The 24924-nt window shown below is 39.4% G+C and overlaps 1 protein-coding gene across 3 annotated transcripts in view; it reads right to left on the bottom strand.

Moving 5' to 3' along the window:
• Positions 1-23: 23 nt before the first annotated feature.
• LOC115256563 (LIM domain transcription factor LMO4.1-like) overlaps positions 24-24924 on the bottom strand; it is a 73608-nt gene continuing 48707 nt past the window's right edge. Inside the window, exons 2-4 of one of the 3 annotated variants that reach the window (XM_062844681.1) lie at positions 22700-23046; positions 22497-22637; positions 24-1528 (exon numbers count right to left, since the gene is read on the bottom strand). In XM_062844681.1, the coding sequence (XP_062700665.1) occupies positions 1105-1528; positions 22497-22637; positions 22700-23043 (909 nt within the window). In that variant the 5' untranslated portion in view covers positions 23044-23046 and the 3' untranslated portion in view covers positions 24-1104. The remainder of the gene's footprint in view (positions 1529-22496; positions 22638-22699; positions 23047-24924) is intronic. The other 2 variants (XM_062844680.1, XM_062844682.1) reach the window with 2 other exon arrangements.

Raw genomic sequence — 24924 nt, forward strand, 5'->3', positions numbered from 1 at the left:
AATTCCTTCTCAAATCTTTTCAAGAATTCCTCAAGAAATTCCGCCAGGAATCCCTTCAGGAATTCCTCCAGGTATCCCGTAAGGATTCTCCAAGGATTCCTCTAGAAATTTCTCCAGGAATCCCTCCAGCAATTTCTCCAGGAATTCCTCCAGGAATCCCTTCGGAAATCCCTCCAGGAATCCCTTCGAGAATTCCTCCAGGAATCCCTTTGGGAAATTCCCCAGGAATCTCTTCGGGAATTCCTCCAGGAATCCCTTCGGGAATTCCTCCAGGAATCTCTTCAGGAATTCCTGCAAGAATCTCTTCAGGAATTCTTCCAGAAACCCCTTCAGAAATCTCTCCAAGAATTCCTCTATGAATTTCTCCTGGAATCTCTCGAGGAATCCTTTTAGGAATTCCTCCAGGAAATCCTGAAGGAATTCCTAGAGGAATTCTTGAAGGAAATCCTGGAGGAATTTATGAAGCGATTCCTGGATGAATTCCTGAACGGATTCCTCGAGGAATTCCTGAAGAGAATCTGTCTGTCCCGTTTTTATCTCATCCCGCAGAGCGCGCTGAACACCAGTGCAGCGTAATTTATTCGCTCCAAATAGCGCAAAATGAAGTGTTAAACAAACCCGCCTTCCTTCGCACCACCAATCGCGGGCTTATCTAATTGAGTAAATTTGATTTATGCTGAACTGATTTCCGTTTTTTCCTCGAAAAAAAAACTGCATAAATTTATGGCACTCGCGTGTGCAGTTATGCACCGCGACAAAAAAAATAAACAACGCAGTAGGCGATCGCGAAAAATATGACACATTGATGCGCGGCGCACCACGCGAACGTGAAACGAGGGGTCTCGCAATGCGTTTTCGCTTTGTTGGCACATGGCTGCTTTGATAGGTTAGGTTTTCTTCTTCTGACGCAACAATTAATGACAGCCGAATATGTCGTCGAGTGCGCTGGGATGAGAGCGCAGTTCAAAAATATTGCACATCGTTGTGAGTTTTTTCGGCTTTTCGAGTAATTTGAGTAATTTTCCATCCCTTTGTTTCTTCACCCAGAACATACACAACAGCTACATACAGATATAGGCGGTGAAAAGAAGGAACAACGCAAATTTAACTAGCGGAGCTGAGGGCGGCCTTCATGTGCGTAGGCGTCCCGAACGGTGACGGACCGCCGCCACCGAGTGACACCGGTAGATTACTGTTATTGTTATGGTCGCCTCCGGCAGCCCGCTGCCCGGCCACCAGCTGCGACATCAGCGAGTTCTGCGATTGACCTTGCTGCTGCTGCTGTCCCGGTCCCGATCCATGGCCTCCTCCGATGCCGTTCTGAACCGGGTGTGGATGACCTCCGGCTCCGACGCCACCCCCTTGCTGCTGTTGTTGTTGCTGTTGCTGCTGCTGTGGACCCCCCGTTCCGATTTGACGTTTCAGCATCGGGTGGTTGGCCATCGAGGCGAACACCAACCGTTCCTCGTAGTCGTACTCGCAGAGGATTTTGTTCTCGCACAGGTAGAACTTGTCCCCGACGCAGAACCTGCAACGAAATTAAAAAAACATGAATCAGAAACGAAAAAATGCTGGATTCCTATTGTGAAAGGGGAAACATTTCCGACAAAAGCGAATGGGAAAAGTTCGACCACCGGTCATTGTTCTCGAATGGGATCGATTTCCTACACGGTTTTGCATCGTTGCACTCCCAGGAGAGCACTTTTACACGTTCAATTTGCGATTGAACGCAGAACTAGAGAAATTAATATTTCAATGGAAAACCAGAACACGCTGCTACATTTGATTTCATCGCCGTTGGCGGACCCCCACACTACCATCCCCGCCTCAGCGCAGTTGGCCATGACACCCACGTTTGACGTTTTAAAACTTGTCAAAGCTCCCCGAAAGATTGATTACATACACTCACTCTTCTCCTTCTCGAGTAAAAAACTTCAATTAAACGAACCCCACCACCACCACAAATATGAATGATATCAAATTCCTAAATCCAAAATAAATGGATCCCTCGTCTCCCACCAACCGGAGTGGCAAAGGGAACCATCAATAATGTAAATTGTATTTGCCAGCCAGGCAGCCCAGCCGCTGGGAAATGTAAATGATACGTAATTACTGCCGTAACCCCTTTCGGTTCGTTTGTCAGTCCCTTCCATCCCGTCACCCCTCGGTTCGCAAGCACTGACGACAATAGAAAAACCCAACTTCAAATTAAATCCAAGCAGGCACAGCGAACGAAACCAATTCAACCCGGTTTTGAAATCTGTCCCCATAACCGCAAAATATGAAATGCCCGTTCCGTCGCTTCGTGTCAACCGGTCGCCGGGCGGCGTTTATCTTCCGACGCACAAACACTATAGGAAGACCCCTCCCGGAAAATACTATCATTATCATTTGGACCGAACCCGAACTGAAGTCGAGAAGGGAGTCGGGCAGCCCCTTGTCGTATAATTTATTTGTCAAGGATTATAAATCAAATTAAAACAATATTACGCTCGCTAGGATAGTTTTCAACAATTCGGAAGCGCGGTTTTGGCAGGGCTACCGAGTTGAAGAGATTTCCAATTCACAATAAAGTACTATCACAAAACGACAAACTTGATTGTTTTAAATTTGAAAGTTTGACAACACTGTTCTGTTAGACAGCATCCCGAGCAAAGTCCAACAACAAAATTACAGCAAATCGAAAACATGATTTGTTTTCAGCAACAAATTGTTATCACATTTTCATATCGAATTATCTTTTCTTAATTTGATTACAAAATTTGTTTTTGGTTTGCTGCCATTTTGAATTAATGTAAATATTTTGTGTTACAATAGTTTTAAATTTTTAAGAACACTATGTAAAGTAATTCTAGGAATATATCATTAGTGCAATAGGGTCCTAAAATTAAAGACGAAACCTCGCTTATATTGAATAATACGATCAAGCATGGTATTCTCATCGGAATTGTACTTTGTTCGAATTTGAAAAACAAAGGAATAATGAGAAAATTCGAAATAAGTAAAATGGTAAATAGTTCTACTTTGACACTTGAGGTCAACCTTGTGTGACGGAGCTCGACATTTTTCGCACTGGGAATTCAAAAATGTTCCTATCTGACATACACGGTGAAAAAAAATCACTCAAAGTATGTGTTATAAGCTAGGGACGAGACAAAAGACTAAAAAATAAAAATTATATATTTTCAACTACGGTTAATAAAAACGTCAAAAAATGAGTAAATATGTACTCTTGTACCATATATTGCGGTTTAAAACAAGAATCCAGATAGGACTTTAGGAGCCTATTAAATTATTACACTAGCTGTCCCGGCAAACATCGTTCTGCCTGCCTCACGGAGAAAAAAAAACATGTAGTTTGAATCAACTAACAGGTTTGTTGAATTACACACTGAACAAATAGTTGTTTTGAGATGTAGTTTTGTTGGTTTTGATCCACGTTTACAATTTGAAATAAACTGGTAAATCGGTTGTTTCTACCACCATTTAGTAATATAAGACAATTGCCAAATTGGTTATTTCGATTCGAAAACTTTGTTATTTCTACAAACAGTTTGGTTTGTACTTACCAAAATATGGTTTATTTTTGATTCAGATAAACAGAGTAAAATACTAGGCAAGTTCAACAAATCGGGCAGTAAAATTTAACCGATATTTTGTTTGGAGAGAAAACAACCAATTATTTGGTTTGAAACTGACCAGAACAAACTAAAGGTTTGTTTCTGCTACCGTGCCACTTGATTCTTTTTATTTTGGCGTGGCTCTGGCATGAGATCCATTTTACACTAATAGTCTGATAAGCTCGGTCTGCAGCCATGTTTCAGGATTGTTTTTCGGCCTTTTCGTTGCGCCATTGATCTAAATTTAGTCATCCTGACTGCATCAGAGAAGAGAAATAATCAAGTAAATTGATGTTTGCTTCAATTTTGTCTTCATTCTAATTGTAATAAGCACATTTTCAGCATTACAAAATGCAACCTCTCATGTTATAAAATGTGACCATAATTGCATCCTGTAGGGTAAACAGGTATAATATGCCCCCCCTAAGCAGAATTGGCAATATATCTGAAACTGGTGCTTCATTCCATCTATTGTCCACTGCAAATCGTTGTTCCTAAAGTCAGTGAAGTGTTGCATGCAAACTATGCCTTTGGAGGGGCGGCTATGGAAGCTTTGAAACGTTTTTCGAAAACGTTCAAAAATTTGCCTTATCAAAAAAAACGGGGCAATACGCCCCACCAAAAGAAAAACGTCCAGCCCCGTGATAAAACTGTCCCAGGGTATAATTCCACTACATGCTTATCCTAGGAGGGTCTTTTAACAAGTGTTTAACTGCATAAAAGTTGCAAAATAACACAAGCAAACAGAGCAAGCTTCGTTTACAATGAAGTCAGTTTACAAGAGGTAAAATATTACGCCAAAAGCCTCGATTTCAGACTGATATTTTCGTTGCTTTTCTGTACCAATTAACTAATGGATCAGCTTGATGGCAATTATTCTTCAATATTCAAGATTTCTAATCGATCACGCATGCGAAAAGCGCTTGAATCGCTTAAAAAATGAAGGGGGCGTTTTGCCCCGGTGGGGCGCATTATACCCTTTTACCCTACGTGGAGGAGAGCCCGATTCTTGGATCCCCAGAAAGTTTAAGCGGAAGAAACATCGGCAAGGATCCTGTTTTTACGCCGACATTTACTTCATACAAAATACAAATGTTCAAAACAAATTCGTTCATTTTATTTTATGCGTAAAATGGTGGGAATGGGGAGGGAAAAGAGTTGGGGGAGGGGGGAGGTAACGGGTGTAAAGCTACATGTGATTTCAACAAACACGTTGGTTGATTTGAACTGTAGTTATTGTTTGTTTCAAACTAAATATTAGTTGATTCAAACGACGAACATTGGTAGAATTTACTACCATTTTGGTTTGTTTTGGTAACTGTCAAAAGCGAATAACCGACCGGATGGTTAAATCAAACTAAACATTTGTTGAGTAAATACTAACATTATAGTTTGTTTTAACAAACGGCGGTAGTTGAATTCAACTAATTTATTGTTTTTGCCAAATTCAATGCGGTATTCCGGTTGAATCAAACTATTGTTCGTGCAGTTAAAAGTCAGAATTTTTGACACGCGAAAATCGATTTTTCTCCTAAACCGTGTGTCGGAGGTAAGTCGGGCACAGTGCGCTGGATAGAGGGCCGGGTCCGCTGTGGGCACACTACCTCCGACGTTAGGTTTCACGTATGGATTTTAAGAAAATTCGACTGTCGGGTGTGGTGATATTTCGGGTTTCAACCGCGACGATAATAAATATTGTTTGTGTTTACTATTATTTTTTTCTCTGAGCTACTATGTTTTTTGACATGCAGCTCTGAAGAAAAATGCCCCGCAAAATGGAATTTCAAACTTTCTTGTTTTCGATGCGTTCCTGGTCAATTTTCCCAATTATTTTTTCGTACGAACACGTTGGATCCCTGCACGAATAAAACACTGAAAGAATGGTGTATATCCGTTTGTCCGTTCCCGAGCCTATTCGTGACATACAAACACCATTCCATTTTTATTTACATAGATTTATGATATGATACACAAGTTTACAAAATAAAATGAAAGTCGTGAACTTCTGTCAACGACCAAAATTTTTGAAGCACAATTTAGTGCTGATTTCGAAACCGACCTTCAAAAAATTTTAAGTAGAACAGTTTTTGAGTTTTAGCTCAATATCGAGTTTTGCAACTTTTCAAAATATGTAATTTACTAAAATTCAAATATATTGCGTTTTGTTCAACCAATTTTAAATATTTTTCCATAAATTAAAAGCTGAATACAATACCATTCGATCATCTGAATACAGGTTTTGCATCAGATTGATGAAATTCAAGATATTGGTGAGTTTTAGGGACGATCTTCTTAAATTTTAGCAAAATTCCCAAATTTTTTTGAAGAAATGTATTTTTTTCAATAAGAAAAAATCAACTTAAAAATTCTTTCTCGACGTTTATTTGTCATATCATATGTAGGCGAATTACAGTAAAAATTTCAGCTCAATCGGAGCATTGATTACGGAGAATGAGATGTTTGAAGTGAGCGACTTTGCTTAAAAATAGAACAAAAATCGATTTCAAATCATCAACCTTGTATGAAAAGTCGAAAAAATTTCCGCTCTACTGTAATTTTTTTCGTTCGCGTTTTTGAACTCAGGGCATGATTCTACACCAAAAATGATCAACAGCTTACCGAGTTCAAAAATGCTGTAAACTAGTGATATCAACCGAAAAACTCTACATTGACCGATTTTTCATTTTTCTTGCGCTGATTTAATTTGCTATCATCGCTAGCAGGAATTGTTTTCAATTTGCTGTCACTGGAACATTTTTCTGCTCTCATGTTTGATGTTTTAGCCGTTAAAACGACCAAAATGACAACAACCTGAGTTATCAAAATTTGCAATATCACAATATCAAAATTTGTTTACAATTTGCTATCAGACTTTGCTCGGGATGTGTGTACCACAGACTTATTTCAAGACCTCGATGTACCAAAGAAAGCCATTAACTAAACTATATTGGGGAATTCTGCCATAAGGAAATTCATGGTTTTCCTTGGATTTTTTCTCCAAAGTGTTTCCAACGATCACTCCAGAAATTAATTTAAGAACTTCTTTATCAAACCTTCCTTGGATTCTTTCCGAAACTGCGGCATGGATTTCTTTAGAAAATCCACCAACAATTCTCTCCATAAACTCTTCCACGGACTCCTTTTGAAAGTTCTTATAAAACATGTTGATTGGTTAAGAAACTTCTCCAAAACTTGATTCAAAATTTCCTCTAGAGGATCCTCCACACATTTCTTCAAAAATTCCTCGAGCAAACCTCTCTTGTATTTCCATCGAAATTCTTCCACATTTTTTTTTCATAAATCTGTGCGAAACTTCTTTCAAAAAATTATCCACGGATTTCTTCAGAAATGCTTTCAGCAACTTCTTCAGAAAATTAAAAGTTCAAAATTCTTTCAAAAATTTCTCCAAGAATTTGTTGAGAAACACCTACGACTCCTTCAGAAACTTTACAAAGTTTTCTCCACAAATACTTCCTTGTCTTGATCAGAATCCTCCATAAATTTGTCCGCGGATTTCTTTAAAGAATCTACTATGGATCCTTCCAAAATTGCTCCATTTGTTCCTTCAGAAATTCCTCCAGGAATTCTGTCTGAAAATTTACGAAGGTTCCTTTCAAATACGAATTATACGACCAAGTTTCAGGCCATTTGGTCAACAAAAACCCCTCACAATGGAGAGAACAAACCTGCCGAGGATACCCTGTCACCTTATTTCCTCAAGATTTTTTTTTAATATCTCCATGATTCCTTTTAGGTAGATTCTTCTGGAAGACTGACAGGCATAACTTTAGAAATTCTTCTAGAAATTCGTTTAGAAAATCTTTCAGAAATTTCTGCAGGGATTCCTTCAAAATTTTCTACTGAGATTCCTTCAAAAATTCTTTTAAAGATTGCTTCATAAACTCTACCAGTGATTTCTTCAGACATTACTTCAGAAATTCGTACATGTATTTCTTAAAGCAGTCCATCAGAGATTAGATGGGAATTTCTGTAGGGATTCCATTGAAAACTCCTACAGGTACGTGTCAAGTTGTTTCTTCTAGGATTCATCCAGAAAATCCTCTAGGAATCCCTTCAGAGATTCTTGCAGAGATATCTACAAGAGTTTATACAGCGTTTCCTTCAGAACTTGCACCAGATATTGATCCATGTATTTTGCTAGCAGTTTGTCTGGCATTTCCTGTAAGGATAACTCTAAGAATGTCTCCACGGATTTTACAGGAACTAAACATTTCATATGAAATTCTACACAATTCAAAAAAAATATAAACAATCTTAAAAGTTTTTTCTATAGATCTAGACAGAGGCTTCTCTATTATTTCTTGAGGAACACGCTCACTTATTTCGAAGTGCACAATTAGCTCCAGGAATACTTTCAGAAAGTGTTCAAAAATGTTAATAAAAGTATTTCTCCAAGTATTTTTCTAAAGCTTTCTCAATATTTTCTCTAGGAATTTCACAAAGGGTATCCCGAGGATTTCTTCCAGCTATTTATCCAAGAAATTCTTTAGAAATTCCTCCTGGGATCTTCCTCTAGAGAATCATACATGATTACTTCCTGATATTCCGCTGAGATTCTACTGAAGGTTTCTTCAGAAATTCCTTCAGAGATTTTTTTAGAAATTCCTACTCGGATTCCTTCAGAAATTTCTTTGAATTTATTTCCAGCGTCTTCCTCAGAATTTAAGGGATTTAAACTTCAACAAGGGATTTCTTCAAAAGATTTCTCATAAAGTTTTGCAGAAACTTCTTCAAAATGTTTAACAATGATCTCTCAAAAAATTCCTGTCGAAATTTTTACAGAGATTCCTGCAGAAATTCTTACGGAGACTTTTAGAGAATTGTTTATCAGAATTGTTCTATCAGAAATATGTCCTGGGATTCCTTCAGGGATTCCTGCAAGAATTGATTCAGATATTTATTCAGGGTTTTTTCCCAGTAAATTCTTCCAGAAATTACATGAAAAAAAATAGAAAAATGTCCGAATGAATCTCTGTAAGAATTTCTGAAGAAATCCCTGGAGGATTGTCTGAAGGAATCCCTTAATAAACTTGGAGCAACGAAATTCTTTAACATTTTCTGGAGGTATTCCTGTACAAAACTTCTGAAGTAATTTCTGAAGTTATCTCTGGATGAATTTCTGGATGAATGCCAGGGAAAACACATGAAACGAAACTCATTAAGATACCTCCTTATCCTTTTCCTAGAAATAAATTGTTCCAACTTCCAAGGAAAAGTAGATGAAAATTTTCTGGAGAAATCCCTGGGGAAGTCTATAATAGGATTCTGAAGGAAACTCCCAAAAATGTCTGCCGAAATCCCAGAAATTGCAGACAAAGGTACTGGTGGAGTTCTTGAAGAAATTTCTGAGGGATCCATCCCTGGAGTAATTTCTGAAGCAATCCATGAAAGAACTTTTGGAGATGTCTCTGAAGGAATTCATATAAAAATGTCTGATACAGTTTCTGAAGAAAATCCTGCAGAAATTAAAAAAAAAACCGGGTGCTATTAGTAACACACTGGAACCTCTTTTTATACACATGGGTGGAACTGCATAAATTAAAAAAGGCATAAAAAGAGAGAAATTTATGCATAAATTAAGTTTGTGCTTTAATTAGGGAATCTAGTTCGCGAGAACAGGTCTTGCTCCTGGGCAGTTGAGATGGGGCTAAGGGGGTTTCCAGAAAGTTCCCGAAGAGCCCAAAAAGGGGGTTCCAAGGGGCTTCAGGGGCGTTTTAAGGGGTTGTTCCGGGGGATCTGAGGAGCCTTACAAGGGTGTTCTGTCATGATTTTTTGGTGTCTTCATGGGATTACGGAGAATTCTGGGGTATTTCAATAGTATTAAGTGGGTTTCAGGGGCGTTCCAAGGGGCTTCAGGGGAAATTCAAGGGATCTCAGGAGACTTTAAGGGGCATAGCAAAAGTTTGAGGTGCGTTTTAAGGAATTTCTGAGTCTCCTCTGAAACTACCTGAAGTGTCACAAAAATCCCCCTTAAAACCCCCGGGGAACCCATATAATGCACCTGAAGGTTTCGAAACCCCTGAAAACTCTTCAATAACGATTCCGTAACGCCTCTGAACCCTCCGAAAATTCTCTGAAACGTCTTCAAATGCCTCCAAAATCCCCCTAAACCCCCTCGGACCCCATGTAACGCACCTGAAGGGCTACAAACCCCCAGAAAACTCCTCCGTAACGCTTTCGTAACGCCTCTTAATCCCACAGAAAATGCTCTGAAACGTCTTGAAAGACCTTCAGAATTTCCCTTAAACCCCCTCGGACCCCATGTAACGCACCCGAGAGGCTTTAAACTCCACGAAAACTCCACCGTAACGCCTCTTAATCACGCCGAAAATGCTCTGAAAAATCCTGAAATGCCTCCAATATCCCCCTTAAACCAACTCGGACCCCATGTAACGAACCTGAGAAGCTCCGAACCCCAAAACTCCTCCGTATCGCTTTCGTAATGCCTCTTAATTCCGCAGAAAATGCTCTGAAACGTTCTGAAATGCCTCAAAAAATCCTCCTAAACCAAACCCCTTAAAAACGCCTCCGTAACGCCTCTGAAACCAGCCTAAAATGCTCTGAGATTTCCTGAAATGACTCCGAAACCCCCTTAAGGACCACTCGGACCCCATGTTATGCACATGAGACCTTCGGAAACACCCAAAAACGAACCTGTTCCCTTCCTTTGCTCTCCTCTGTAAGGGGTGTGGCCACCGTTGCAATAGTTCCCGTCATTATTAAATATTCTTAAAAAAGACCGTCTTCGACCTTGCGGCCTCTACAGACTGAACATTACTAACATTTGACAACGGACAACACATATAACACCCAGTGGCCCAGTGGAGAATTTTCCGTTTGACGAAAAGTTTTCCCCGGCTTGAGCGGGAATCGAACCCACACTCCGAGGCTTACGAGACACCTAAACGACTGACGCCGCTAACCGCTCAGCCACGAAGCCCACAATTATGCACTATATTGGTTACGAGTAGCTTTCCCTCTTTTTAAGCAGGGCATAAAAAAGGTGCATAAATTAAAAGTGCAATAACATGCATAAAAAGAGGTTTTAGAGTATCCCTATTTTGGGAGTTCGGCATTAACAGTGCTATCGATGTTGTCGAAAAATAATTCACTTGAAAGAAATAATGAATGAGCTCATTCGAATTTAAGCCGCAACCGTAACCGTAAGGCATTTCAAACATGTGTCCCTTTATTGAAAGCTTAGTAAGAAATTCCTAAAATCATGCAACGTATAACTTATTCTTTTTTGTTTTGATAAAAAAAACGGATATTGAAAAAATTGAGAATCAGCAGAAAATTAAATTTTGAAAGGAAGTGATGAAAAAGTTCTTGGAAGACCCCCTTTGCAGGTATTAATGCAAGAATTTCTTGAAAATTTGCCTGAAAATGATAAGGAATACAGTAACTTTTGGAAGAATCATTGAAAGAATCTTTGGAGAAGATCCTTAAGCATCACCGGAAGAAAAAAAATCTGAAAGATACCTTGGAAAAACCACTGGAGACAAATCCAATACTTAGTATCTTTTCAGAATTTTCTAGAGACGTTTGTTAATAAATACCTGAGAGAATCACTTATTATATGATGTTTACCTGAAGGAGCCTCTGGAGAAATTCCAAAAATAATTTCTGAAAGAGCTCATGAAAATAATCAGAATTTCTAAAAAAACCCCCAATAGGATTTTTAATAAATCTACGTAAGAATTTTCTTGAGACTTTTCCAGAAAAATTTCTGAAGAAATTCAAAAAAACTCACGAACATCTGCAGCAATCCTTAAAGGACTTTCTAAAGAATACCAGAACGAATCCCATGAGAATTTTTTTATGTCCTCCAGGGTTCCTTTAAACATTCTACTCCTGGATTTCTACTTCTAGAGTTCTTTCGCGAAATCTTCCAGATTTTTTTTGGGGAATCCTCCAGAAATTCATTTTAACAATCTTCCAGGAGTTACTTCTTCTAATCTAACAGAACGTCCTGTGTTGAATTTTCTAGAAGTTCTTTTTAGGATCTTGCTGGAGTTTTTTTTTGGAAGTCCACCAGAGCTATTTTTGAAATAACTCCAGAAATTCCTTCTGGAAATCTTTAAGAGGTTCCTACTTAGAACTTTTCAGGAGTATCTCCATGAGGTCGCTCATAAAACGTCCCTTGGGATCCATAAGGGAGTTTCTTCTGGAAACTTTGCAGGAGTCCTACATCCTGATGGCATTCGGAGATCAAATTCCTAAAATTAGAAGAAATTCTGTAATAAATCACAAACTGAACTCCTGTAGGAATCCCCCAATAAGCTGCTGAAGGGTTTCCTGAAGAAATAATATAAAATTTCTTTAGGAATCACCACAAAGAATACCTGGAGCAATCCTCAGATGGAACATTCAGTAGAATTTACAAACGGAGTTTCTCAAGGAATTGTCAGTATGAACTGCTGGAGGATTTCCCAGAAGGAATTTCTGGAGGCGTTTCCAGTTGAATTTTTTGAGGAATTCCAATGAATTAAATGCTTTGGTTGATTTCCTACTCTTCTCGTCAACCAATATGGCGTTAATTAAGTTTCAAGTGGGTTTCAGAGGCATTTCAAGACGTTTCAGGGAGTTTTAAATGGGTGCGTTGGAATCTCAGCGGCCTTCAGGCACTCGTAGGAAAACTTCAGAAGGATTTTACGGTGTTTCAAAGAATTTGAAGGGGTGTCGGAGGTTTCACAAGTTTCGGGGACTTTCAAGAAAACTTCCAGGAAGTTTCAGAAAGGTTCATGGCGATACAGTCGGTCTCTGGAGGTTTCGGGGCTTTCAGATAGTTTTCCGAGTGCTTAGGGAGGCTACCGGAGGCTTGCGACAAGTTTCTTGATATCTCAGGAAGATTTTATATGAGTTTCAATACGTTTCAAGTCATTTCAAAGAATTTCACGGAGCATCAGATAAATTCCCAAAGGTTTCAGGGGCTTTCAAGACAGCTGCTGGAGAGACTTTCATAGAATGCTTTCAAGGGCCTCGAGAAGTTCTCGTGGACTTATAGGTAGCAGGCAGCACATCTTTAGGAGAATTTCAGGCTGATTTCAATACGTTTCCAAACGATCCAGTAGGTTTTACGTGGTCCCATGGTGTTACATTTTTTTCAGGATTTACTTCAGAAAACTTTGATTGAAGCTTACTGGAGTATCTCTACTAACAAGAATAGCTGCAAAATAGCTGCAAAACTCTTTTAAACTTGAGGACAGCAAATATGTTACACATATATAATTGATGGATTTCAGAAGGGTTTCAAGGCATTCCAAAACGTTTCAGTGGTCTTAGGGGTTTCAAAGCGTTTCCACAAATAAGAAATCGGATTCAATGGATCATTGAAACCGACTTTTTCGCTACTCACCGCATCAAAACAAAAGCGCCACCGTATATGGACGGTAACACAGTGACAGCAGTCGAGTTACGTCAAACACACAAGGCTACGGTGGCGCTATCTGTTTATTTCATAGCGGTCGTTTTAGTTATTTTAGTGATCCATTACTAAAAATTAGGAATCATAAATCAGGGGGAGGTGTTTCAGGGGATCAAAGAAGTTAACGGTGACTTCAGGGAAAGCAATTCAAAGTGGTTTAAAGAGGGACATTTGAATGGGCTTCAGGGAGTCCCGGGAGTTTAAAAGAAGCTCCAAGGGGATCTAGAGGGGTTACAAGGCGCTCGAAGTTCGGAGTTTGAACGGGCTTCAGGTGAGCTCGAGATTAAATGGTGTTCAAGGCATTTTGAAAGGTTTCTAATTATTTCAGAACGCTTTCGAAAAGATTTGCTTGTATATTCAGTTGTCTTTGCGTTAATTTCTCTTCCTGCACTTTCCATCAAAACCTTCTTAAAATTCACCTTAAGTCAAACTTCACTTCATTCGGGAGATTTCTTTTTCAGTTTATAAAATTATGATTTTTTTTTTTTTTGAATTTTTGAAAACAAAATATTTAGAAATTAACCAGTGGAATTTTAAGGGAAAAAGAGAACTTGGAAAATAAAATCATTTGTCAGTGTTTAATAGTTTAAGCATTCCATTCAACACTTATTTCTAATTCCAACAAAGGAAATAACGGAAATTCTTTTAAGAATTCATTTGAGTTTTACAGTTTTGCAGTTGTTGAGCCAGAGTATTCTCCCATTAGTATTTTGAGTTACTTTGGCCACTTTTTCATACGCCCTTCACGACGAACCTTGTCAAATTGAGGCTCCTTGCTGTCACTTTTGCAAATAACTGTTGGAGTAGATGAGAGGAGAGTAGTGGCAGCCACTCTTAGGATGAACAGAAGCACTAGGAGTTGGGAACCTCTGATGGATGACAGATGACTACGAGTGTCTGAGTGTATGAGCACAGAGAACAGACGTTTAAGTTCGAACAAAAATACGTCGAAATCGTGTGTAAAGGATTTAAGTTTAATTTAACGCCACTAACGGAGACTGCCCCACATATAAAGTCGATTTGACTACACGATGGCAGTGTTCATCGTTAAAATACACTAGCCCACAAAGCGACACGAGCGCCAAACGGCCAAAAACGGCGAGCACTGGAAACAAAAATGACAACAAGTGATGGGACGCTGGCGCCACGCAACGGGAGCATAACCACATACTTTGAAATGGCCGTTACAAAGTTTTACACAAGGCAGAAAGCGAAGATAGACGTCTGTTCTCTGTGGTATGAGTGTGTGAGAGACGAAGCAAAAATTGCTGATAATTATAACTATGCATGTTTGTTATTGTTTTCATTAGTCCGTACTACCTCGTCGACGAGAATAGATGTTGAAAAACGCATCCGACGTAGCATATTTCTTCGCCTTATCACACGAATCCCAGGACGGGTGTTATTATCTAGAAATTCTATCTAACAATCACCAATGCTGAATTCTTCGGACATTCCTATACTAAATGGGATGGTTACATAAAGCTGAATTTCAAAAGGCTGAAAGGCTGAAAATTTAAAAGGCTGAAAATACGAAATCGCATATATAAGTTATAGCAATACTTCCTTTTCTTAGAGTAACGCCCGAACTGAGATCAAGCCTGCTTCACAGCTTTGGAATATCGTGTAACAGGTACGAAGATACTCACTGTGAAATCCGGAGCAACTCTGAGCAATCCTGAGTAACTCTTTTTGTTAGAATCTTTTCAGAAACGTCTCTACAAAGCGGTAAATCTGGTTAAACTGCTCGATTTTTCACTGATATCAGGCATTACTTCGGGAAACCCAGAGTGACCCAGAGCTATCCAGAGGAATTTTGAGCAACACTTCGATTACAGAGTTACTCTTGCTGTATCTGTCTTGTCCATAGGCTAGTGGTGCATACCTACCAACGAACACAAAAAGGAAGTGATAATATTTATAAAGTTAATGTTTCCTTCTTTAAACATGAGCTATTCTTTCGAGTCATGTTGTTTTGACGATTATTGCCATTACGGTTACTAACAATATCATCAGAGATTTTCCCTTCTTTGAAATATACGCTTTTTTTCCGAAATAAGTCATAAATGGACAAAATTTCATTGCATTCGGTTCATTGAATCCAGAGATATAACAGCAAAAAGTTGGCTATCGGATAATTCTACCTTTTTTTTTAAAATGCTCATAACTTCGTGCAGAATAGCCCGATCTTTTCCAAATTCTGTCCACTGATACACAACTACACTAAATTCTGTTTTTACGCGATGGATGCGTTCGCGCAAAAAAAGATCGTGTAAAAAAAGTTCGCGTAACTTCGAGAATTCGCGCAAAAAAAATCCAAAGGAAATTTTTTTTACGCGATTTGCCCTCCGCAAATGACCAAAACCGCGTAAAAAAAAGTCGCGTAACTTCGAGAAAATCGCGTAAAAAAAGTCGTGCAAAATAAAATCGCGTAAAAAAAAGTCGCGTAAAAAAAGAATTCAGTGTAGTTGATAAACTTACAGTGAAAATTTGAGAACATTTGATGCACTTTTCGAAAAGTTACAGTTAATTGGACATTTTTTGAATAGTGAAAATTTTGCCTGTCGCGATCATTTTGTCTATCCCTTGTACAATGAATATGTGTAATTATTCAAAAACGTCTATTTTTCTGAGTTGGTAATGTTGAGTATAGTTTTTAGGTGGGTTGCGTTTGAAAACTAGTAGAATCAGTATTTCAGCCTTATGTTATTTCAGCCTTTTGATGCATTCAGCCTTTTGTAGTTTCAGCCTTTCGTATTTCAGCCTTTTGTTATTTCAGCCTTTCGTAATTCAGCCTTTTGTACGTAACCCATACTAAATATACCAAATTGCATGGTTTCAGACCCCAAAATTCCATAAACTGGCGCCATCTCGGTTTGAATCTGCCATCTTGGATTTTCTGTTTGTCATCTCTGGGCTTCGATCATCTTCCCCACTTTAAATATACCCTCATTGCACATTCAGAGCATAAAACTCCATAAAACAACGGTCATTTGGGTGTCGGCCCCTGTCTTGATTTTTGACCTTGGATTTTCTTATGATTTTTAAACTTCGGACAACTTCCCTATAAATACCAAAGCATCCACATTAAATAAAACATCCACCAACTTGACTTTGTTCCGTCATCTTCAATATTGGACGACTCTGGTCGTCTTCTCCATTCCAAATATTCTCATATTTTATGATTTCAGAACCCAAAACTTCATAAAACAGCGACTATATTAGCGTTGGTAAACCATCTTGGGTTTTCGTTCGTCAGCTTGTGTGTTCTAATCAACTTTTTCATATCAAATATACCCATTAGACTAGGTCAACAAAGTCGATTTTACGGAACAAAGCTTTTTCGATTAATTTTAATGTGCAAAGCAACTGTGCAAAATTTGGGAGCGATTGAAATTTGTATGAAATTTAATATAAAAAACGTGCTTTTTTGCATTTTTCTTATAAATTGAATTTTTTTGCCTAAAAAGATCTTACTAATGACGTTAAAGTATAGCCTAAATTATGCCGAAAAACTTTGCGAAGACCGCAAAGTGATCCGACACTTGTGAAAAAAGTTATGACGTACAGATTTGCCCGGTTGTGGTTTAACATGTAAAGGAATAACATCAATAATAAAATCTCAATTTTTAACCTAAGTTACCAGACGAATAACTTTTTTCACAACCATCGGATCACTTTGCGGTCTTCGGCAAAGTTTTTCAGCATATCCAAGACTATGCTTTAACGTCATCAGTTACATGGTATTAGACAAAAGAATTCAACTTATGAGTAAAATGCAAAAAAAGTACGTTTTCCCATACTAACTTCCATACAAATTTCAATTGCAATGCGGAATATGGGGACGCAATCAATCGCTCCCAAATTTTGCACAGTTGTTTTGGACACTAATAAAATCTATAAGGAAAAGCTTTATTCCAGGTTGAAACGATCAAATATAAAGTTTCTCCATACAACGTTGACCCACTCTAGTCTATAATTTGATCGCCGTGCTAGGGGACGGCTTGCGTGTTTTGTACTGGATCGCCTTGAAATGTTTGGAGCACTACAAATGCACATTAAATTTAGGGACAGTATCACAAGCCGTAGTATAAATTACGATACAACTCATGCAATAATCGAAGAAATTTCCATGATTTGCATTCCTCAATTCATGGAAAATTCTTAAAACGATATTACAAACGTAACAACTACCTTACAAATGTAACACAACATTACCATTGCGGCTGAGTTTTTCATGAGCGATGGATAATCGTAAGACTAGACTCGAAAAAAGTGAGACACACAAAACAATGTATAACTTTTGATTGTGTGCACAAAAATAGCTGATTGTTTAACCAAGAATAGCATGTTATGTGCAGTTAATACCATAAAAATTTCATCACAATCGGTTCAGTATTGGCACAGATATTCTCCACTTGAAAAATTGTTCAGGGTATCTATGATTTTGTTGTTAGCTCATCGAAACATTTGAAAATTTGACAGTAAGTTCTCCAAGTGAAGCAAAGTGGGTGGTGAAAAGTTATTCATAATTGGTTCAGTACTATTTTAACAATTCAAACGAAAAAGTTGATTTTTTTTTAATTTTGGGAACTAACATTTAAAAATCAGTGAGCATTATTTTCACTGTAGAACTGGCAACACTGTCCCGATTTTTATAAAACTTTGACAGCGTAAAATTGTGTTAAAAATGTTCGCAGTGAAAGTTTCAGCCATTTTGGTTGAATACTCTCAAAGTTAGAGCAGTTTAAATTTCACTATACCAAAAACCACATCTACTTATTGTGACATACTGCTACATATAACTATAACTTTTTAACGGTTAGATCAAATTGAATGAAATTTTAACACAATACTTCTACACACATACTTTACGTACAGAAAAGTTTTCATTGAAATCGGGTGAGTATTTTTGGCTCTACAGTTTTAGGTAACAAACGTGATATTTTTTAAAGTGTTTGAATGCCCAAGAAAATTCTTCTTTTCGACGATATCTCCGACAACATTCAACCAATTTTGATGAAATTTTTATGGTATTAGCTACACATAATGTGTTATTCTTGGTTGATAAAAAACACTATTATTGTGCACACAAACAAAAGTTATACCACAGAGAAACAGGCGTCATACTCTACCCGCTTCCCATCGATCACCTTTTTAACGGTTGATTCAAGTTTTCAGTTGCTGGTCGATTGATCACTCGTGGTGCTGCCATTGTTTTTGCTCCTGTATGACATTTCCTCACTACCGCCACCTAGTGATGGCCCGGTCAAACACAGGACATTTAGTATTGGGCGGTTACGTTTTCGTGACGATAATTTAAATGAAATTTGTTCTAAATGTTACGTCTGTTTCTCTGTGGTTATACTTTATTTTGTTAATCGCACTTTTTTCGAGTCCAGTCTTTATTAATAAAATATTTTCCGAGGAGTTCCTCCAGTAAAATCACCAGAAATAAATCCTGAGATTCCCTTTAAAATTTCCTCAGATTTTTTTCAGATATTCCTCTAGAGATCTATTCAAGAGTACTTCCTGAAATTTCTACTGGGGATTTCTTCAGAAGTTCCTTCTGGAACTCTTTCAGAAATTCCTACTTGGATTCCTTTTGAAATTCTTTCAGGGATTCCTTCAAAAATTATCTCTAGAAGTTTTTAGGTATTCTATATCTTCAGATTTTAGGCATTTTAGGGAGTTCTTTAGAAATTCTTCCATGGAGTTATCTGAAATTCCTCTTAAAAATTCTTCAAAAACATTATGGTTTTTTTTTTCAAGGGTTCCTCCACGAAATTCTTTGAGAAATATCTTCAAGAATTGCTGCAAAAGTACCCTCAGGTTTTTTTTTAATAGAAATTGACCCTGCGGCTCCGCCACGGATTCCTTTCACGACACATAAATTTCTTAAAAGCGTTCTGCAGGAAACGTTTCAGATATTTTTTCTAAGAGTGTACCTTTGTAGATTCCTAGGAAAAATTCTCCAAATTTTTCTTGAAGAGTTCCTGGTCAAAAATACCTAAAGCAATGTCTGCAGTTATATCTGGAAGAATACCTGGATAAATGCGCGAGAGAATACCTGTGTAGTGTCTACCTAAGCAGAGGTTTGCAATATCTACCCACCATTAAACCGTTTGGCAGAGACTGCATAAGCCTTGGACTTTTTAACACCTTTATTATTATTCATAGTAAGGATATCTCTCTCTCTCTCTTCTTGGCGTTACGTCCTCATTGGGACAAAGCCTGCTTCTCAGCTTAGTGTTCTATGAGCACTTCCACAGTTATTAACTGAGAGCTTCCTCTGCCAATGACCATTTTGCATGCGTATATCGTGTGGCAGGCACGAAGATACTCTATGCCCAAGGAAGTCAAGGAAATTTCCATTACGAAAAGATCCTGGACCGACCGGGAATCGAACCCGTCCCCCTCAGCATGGTCATGCTGAATACCCGTGCGTTTACCGCCTCGGCTATATGGGCCCCGTATAGTAAGGATATAAAGAAACTGAAACTGTAAAGAGGTCCTATACAGTACACCGGGGCAAGTTGAAACGCGAAGTTTTGAAACAGATTTCAATACAATTTGGAAAATATTCCTTTACTAAAAGATTGATAGAAACAAAAACTATGTGTTATGGCATTCACATTAGGGGGATTCACATAACAGCGTAAACTGATTAAACTGATTAAACGTCGCTATCACCAAGGCAATCTTTGATTATTTCATTCGTAGAATCATGAAACATTTCAAATAAGCAGAAAATCATGGCTTACGCAGCAATTTAATCTGTTTAGTGAGTACCCCTATTGTTTATCATGATTAACATCACGTTATTCCACGTGATTATCCACGTTGTTTATCATGATTATCATGTTTATCGTGATTATTCCACGTTGTTTATCATGATTAACATCACGTTAACCAGCTGTTTCAACTTGCCCCGTTGTACCTCAAAAAACCATAGGAAACTTGTAGAATAGCAAAGCCTCTATGAGGCCAGCCGGCAGAAGTGCAGCACATGGAGGATTCTGGATGTTCTGGCGGGGCTTTCGGCTGTCCACGAGCCTAGGACGTCCTCGCAGGCTCCGGAGGTATTCGGAGGGTACCAAATGGTCATCTCGGAGGCGGTTTGATGGACGAGGTCAATGCTGCGTAGTACTGGGGTGTTCCATGGTTGCACCCGAGGTCCAAGGACACTACGAACTCTCAGGCTGGTCCTCGGGCGAGGCTCTCTCTGTAGGCGGAGGCCCTAAGGCAGACCTTCTAGGCTGCTTCCAGGGGTTCACCACGGAATTTGGCGACTCGTGGTAGACTTTTAGCAGGCCAACGGTAATGGGTCCTAGCAATGAGGTTAGGAACGTTAGAGGAGCTACTGGGGATTCGATCGGCATTCTTCGATCTCGAGAAATGCTTAGCATACCTGATTCAATTTTGTAATCACGCTTAGTACTGAAAGGTAACACTAAAGGTCAACTCGTACTAGCTTTGGATTTGGAATCTTTCAGTGTCTATCTGCTATGAGCTCTAGATCAGAATAGACACTAGCTTCAGCGCTATTCAACCCAGTAGCCTGCTCCCCCCTCTTCCTTCCTTTTCCATCATTGAAGGCTGTAAGGCTAGTATCGATAAGATTGGGATCAGTTGCTACTATTGCCGAAGAGAACGGAGACGATAGAAATACGATATTCGTTCGAGCCCCCTGAAGAAAGTCCGATCCAAGGACCGAAACGTCGATTATGTATAATCAAAGCTTTCATTTAAGACTGCACAGCCGAAAAACAACATTTCGATATTCGCTTCAGGGAGTGGTAAACCTGCTTCTGTTTCTAAAAAAGTGTTGGACGGAGCTCGTAGTTCGATGCATCTTTGCATCCTGAGATGCTTTCGTACATTTTCTTGATGGTATTGTGAGTTTCCTTGGCAACTGGATTCGAAGGTCGATTCAACACCCTATTTCAAACGCTCTTTTCTACGAACCTCGTCAATTGAGTATCTCCTTGCTGCCACTTTTGAACAAACTATCTCGTTTTTTGATGTGACCTTCTGCTGTCATCGTTGAAAAAAGAAAGAGAGCGAAGATTAAATGTGAGTGAGGCAGCAAAAAGAACGTGCCACTCTTTCACTTTTGACACATTCGACTGTGAAACCAGGTGTGAAGGCAAGAACGGACGATTTTTGAGACTGTTGGTTTTGAGGCACGACCGTTCCAAACCGTCGTGTTCGATTAGGGAATACCCGCACAATATTTACAAACATCTGCTCTTGTCGATCGAGGAACATCTTCATGAAGGCGGTCAAATTTTGTCATTTTTTCAATAGAATAGCTGAATAAGGTAGGAATGTTGCATTTTCAATCAACCTGTGTTCAACAAGAGGTTTAATCTCTCGTCTGGACCTGTTTGGAAACCACTGCCACAGAGTAGTCCATCATTTATTTACGTCGTGTACCGGAGAAACAGTTTTTTTTTCTGTTGTTTTCCTGGTGTCTCGAACACGCCAAAAACAAAAGGCTTCCGGTCCGTGTGAGACAGTTTCGCATGTAAAATGACATTTGAAATTCCTGCAACCTTCCAGTATGCCGGCGCGCCGGATCGCCCAAATAGCTCTGGAGGGAAATCAGAAAACCATTTTGCCGGTCGTTACCCATACCTGGCGGCCGCGTCGGGGAACGATTTTTGATGAATACGTAATTCTGTGACTTATGACGAGGGGCGTGAGGAGGAGTTGTGGAATGGAAACTGACCTTTTGTTTGTTTTGGATTGCCTCTTGGAGGGGGGTAAGATGAGGCAGGGGTGGCCGGCATCCGAAGAAGTTTGTAATAACATTAACAATTTATCATTTTCCGGTCCCTTCCCTGACTGGAACGGAGGACGGAGGAGGCTTTGAGATGATATTTGAATGGCGAATGTTTTGGATGACAATAGCACAGGCAGTCAGTGGCTACTACGATTGTGTGATGGGATCTGTCAAAAACTGTGGAAAATTGATTTCCCCTTTTTATTCGAGTGGTTTTTACGTTTCTGGTGAAACTTCAGAGCGGGTGTGGGATTTCTCTGTGATTAATGAATAGTTGTGAAATTGAATCTTTTGGGGACGAATTATGAATGGTGGGATTAGTTCAAATTGAGCTGTTTAGGCACATAAGATTGATTGTCCTCAAGGACTGCATGGAGCAAATTTGAATGATATGAATATTTAACAAAGTTAAAGCTAACAGTAGAATCACAGACTATCAGACGTAACACTCATACTATTTCATAGTCCCTGGTTGAGTCGAACGTTTTTTTTTTTAATTCTGTATTTTAGTTTAATTCATTGAATCCGTTCTCTTCGGTTGATATCTGAACAAGGGTTTTGACGGTTTTACGGTTTCGCATCGAAGAAAAGAAAAGTTTGAGAACCCCTGTCCTCCACCGGAAGACGCCCAAGGACTTACCGATGATTGCACTGCTGACAGGCGAAGCACTCCAGATGATACACATTGTTCCGGGCCCGCATCACCATCTCGAAGGCCGGTATCACTTTGTTGCACGCGGCGCAGAAGCCAGTGTTGCCAAACAGCCTGGAATTTTTCAAGCTTCAATTAACTCATCATTAAGCACATCGAACAGCCTGTGGTCCCCCTCGCACGCAACCTACCTCAGATAATCCCGCTTGCACAGCATCAGATTGCCCTTGGTGTACAATGTGGATCCAACCTCCCCGAGGCGACAATCGCAGCAACCACATTTCAAACAATCCTCGTGCCACAGCAGATCCAGTGCCCGCAGCAAAAACCGATCCTGAATGTGTTTCCCGCAGCCGGCGCACAGCTGCTGGTTGTGATTGTGACTATGCGGGCCATTGCCGTTCCCAATTCCATTTTGACCGCCGCCGGTTACGGGCCCAGACTGCTGCGAACCATTTCCGCTGGCAACACTGCCTCCAACACCACCGCCGCCACCGGACGGCGGTTCCGGCTTGGTGACGTCCATCGTCATCATCTGCTGGAAGAAAGAATGGAGAAAAAACAAGAAAGACACTTGTAAAAATTGAACATTTTTTGTTTTCCGTCTGAGGAGCCGGCGAAAATCTACGATAAGACCGAAGGAAAAACTTTTCTCATCCGGTAATGGAGCGAGCGGTACCTACCGATAGGTACCCGATAAGTGAGCGTCAACGCTCGCGTCGAAATGGCCAAACAACGACTTTTTAATTAACTGCCTCTTATTTCGAGAAACGCGCCGTTTACAACAACTGGGAAAATTTATCGGTTTTCCAAAAGGGGAAAAGTTTTCCGCCGGGCGAATCACATCCTCCTTGGTGCGAGTTTTCTTGTTGCGATTATTTTCCGTGTTTTTTTTATTTCGAATGGTCAACTTGCAAGGAGAAACAACATGGAGGACAATAAATCTAGTTGGCCGGTGGTTGTGATGCGAGAAATGAACTGGCTTCAGCCAGCGACTGCTGATGCGGGCACGTGGAAAACATAAAAATTGTGGAGTTTTCCGGAGAGTTTTCCGACAACAACGAACGGAAAACCCTTTCGCTGTTCTCCGCCCGGGATGATTACCGTTTTCAACGAGGTGCTTTCGGGCTTCGAAAAGTTTAAAATTAAGGTGAAAGTTGCTGGAGTACACGGAAAGGTTTTTCCCACCCACTCGAACCACCCTCCAAATCACCCCAGCAAGCCACCCCCCTGATGGCGCACAATGCAATGTATCATGGACAAACTATAACACGGTCTAATTTTAAACTGAGTGGTTCAATGAATGGAGTAACATTTTATAAACATTCCTAATTAGTAGCCTGTGCATAATTGTTATCGTAAGCTCATTATGGGCGGACGGGACGGTCGAGGACATATCCGCATTGCTCTGTTTCTACTAAGATGGTAATCTCAGATTCTACTTCATATAATGGAAAAAAAATCTATCATTGTGTATGCTCACTTGCAGTGCATATGCTGATTGTTTTTCAGCCTCATCTGTGCGATAGAAATCGAGATTACCATCTTCAAAATCACGAGGCAAATTGTTAGAAGGAGAGGGAAGATAGGAAAAATAACACAGCGTCCCGATTCACCTTATGAATAATTTAAATCAAAACTTTTTATGTTACGTTTGGGTTTTTTTTTAATTTTTACCCGACTATACGCACATTCATTACATTGTGCGCCGGTTTATTTACATTCTTGACATTCCTCTCCTCTCTTCTCTTCACACTCTCTGTACAAAACAGTTGCCATCCATGATCATTTTTCTTAACACAAGTAAATGTAATGCATGGCACCATGTTTTGGATGATGTTGTTTAATTTCATTTTTAGTGCTTTTCCAACGCCGAAAAACAATCAACATTGCTGCTAACAAATTGGGCTCATTTCAACGTTCCGAAACCGTGGAATTTGTCGAGAAACAGGCACATGAGTAAAAAGTCAAAGTGGGACCTGTTCATGTATGTTGGCATCACTTCCGCTAAGTGAGAATATCGTAGTCAATACAATCTCCATTGATTTGTGATCGATAGGAACTTTTTCGGCACAATTCTGATGAAATCAGTTAAATCTTCAAGTGAAAACCGCCGCGAGTGATAGTTTGCAGTGTTATTAGAGCTGGTAAAGCTTTTCACAGTGCTACCGTGTGGAAAAGTGAATGAAATGTTTGATAAAAGAAACGGCAAGATAAAACGAGACTGCCACCAAGACTGCCGCCAACACAGAACAGGAAGAAGAAAAGGTTTTGAAGTGCTGTTTGTTTTAGCAAAAATAAGTGAATTTAAAGCGTATTTGGACCCAAACGCCAATCATTTGTGAAGAAAACAGTGTGCACCGCTTTCAGTAGCATAATCTTTGCTCTACGGTCAGATAAGATGCTACAAAAATGT

Source organism: Aedes albopictus, chromosome 1 (genome assembly GCF_035046485.1).
Source record: "Aedes albopictus strain Foshan chromosome 1, AalbF5, whole genome shotgun sequence".
NCBI classification, from domain to species: Eukaryota; Metazoa; Arthropoda; class Insecta; order Diptera; family Culicidae; genus Aedes; species Aedes albopictus.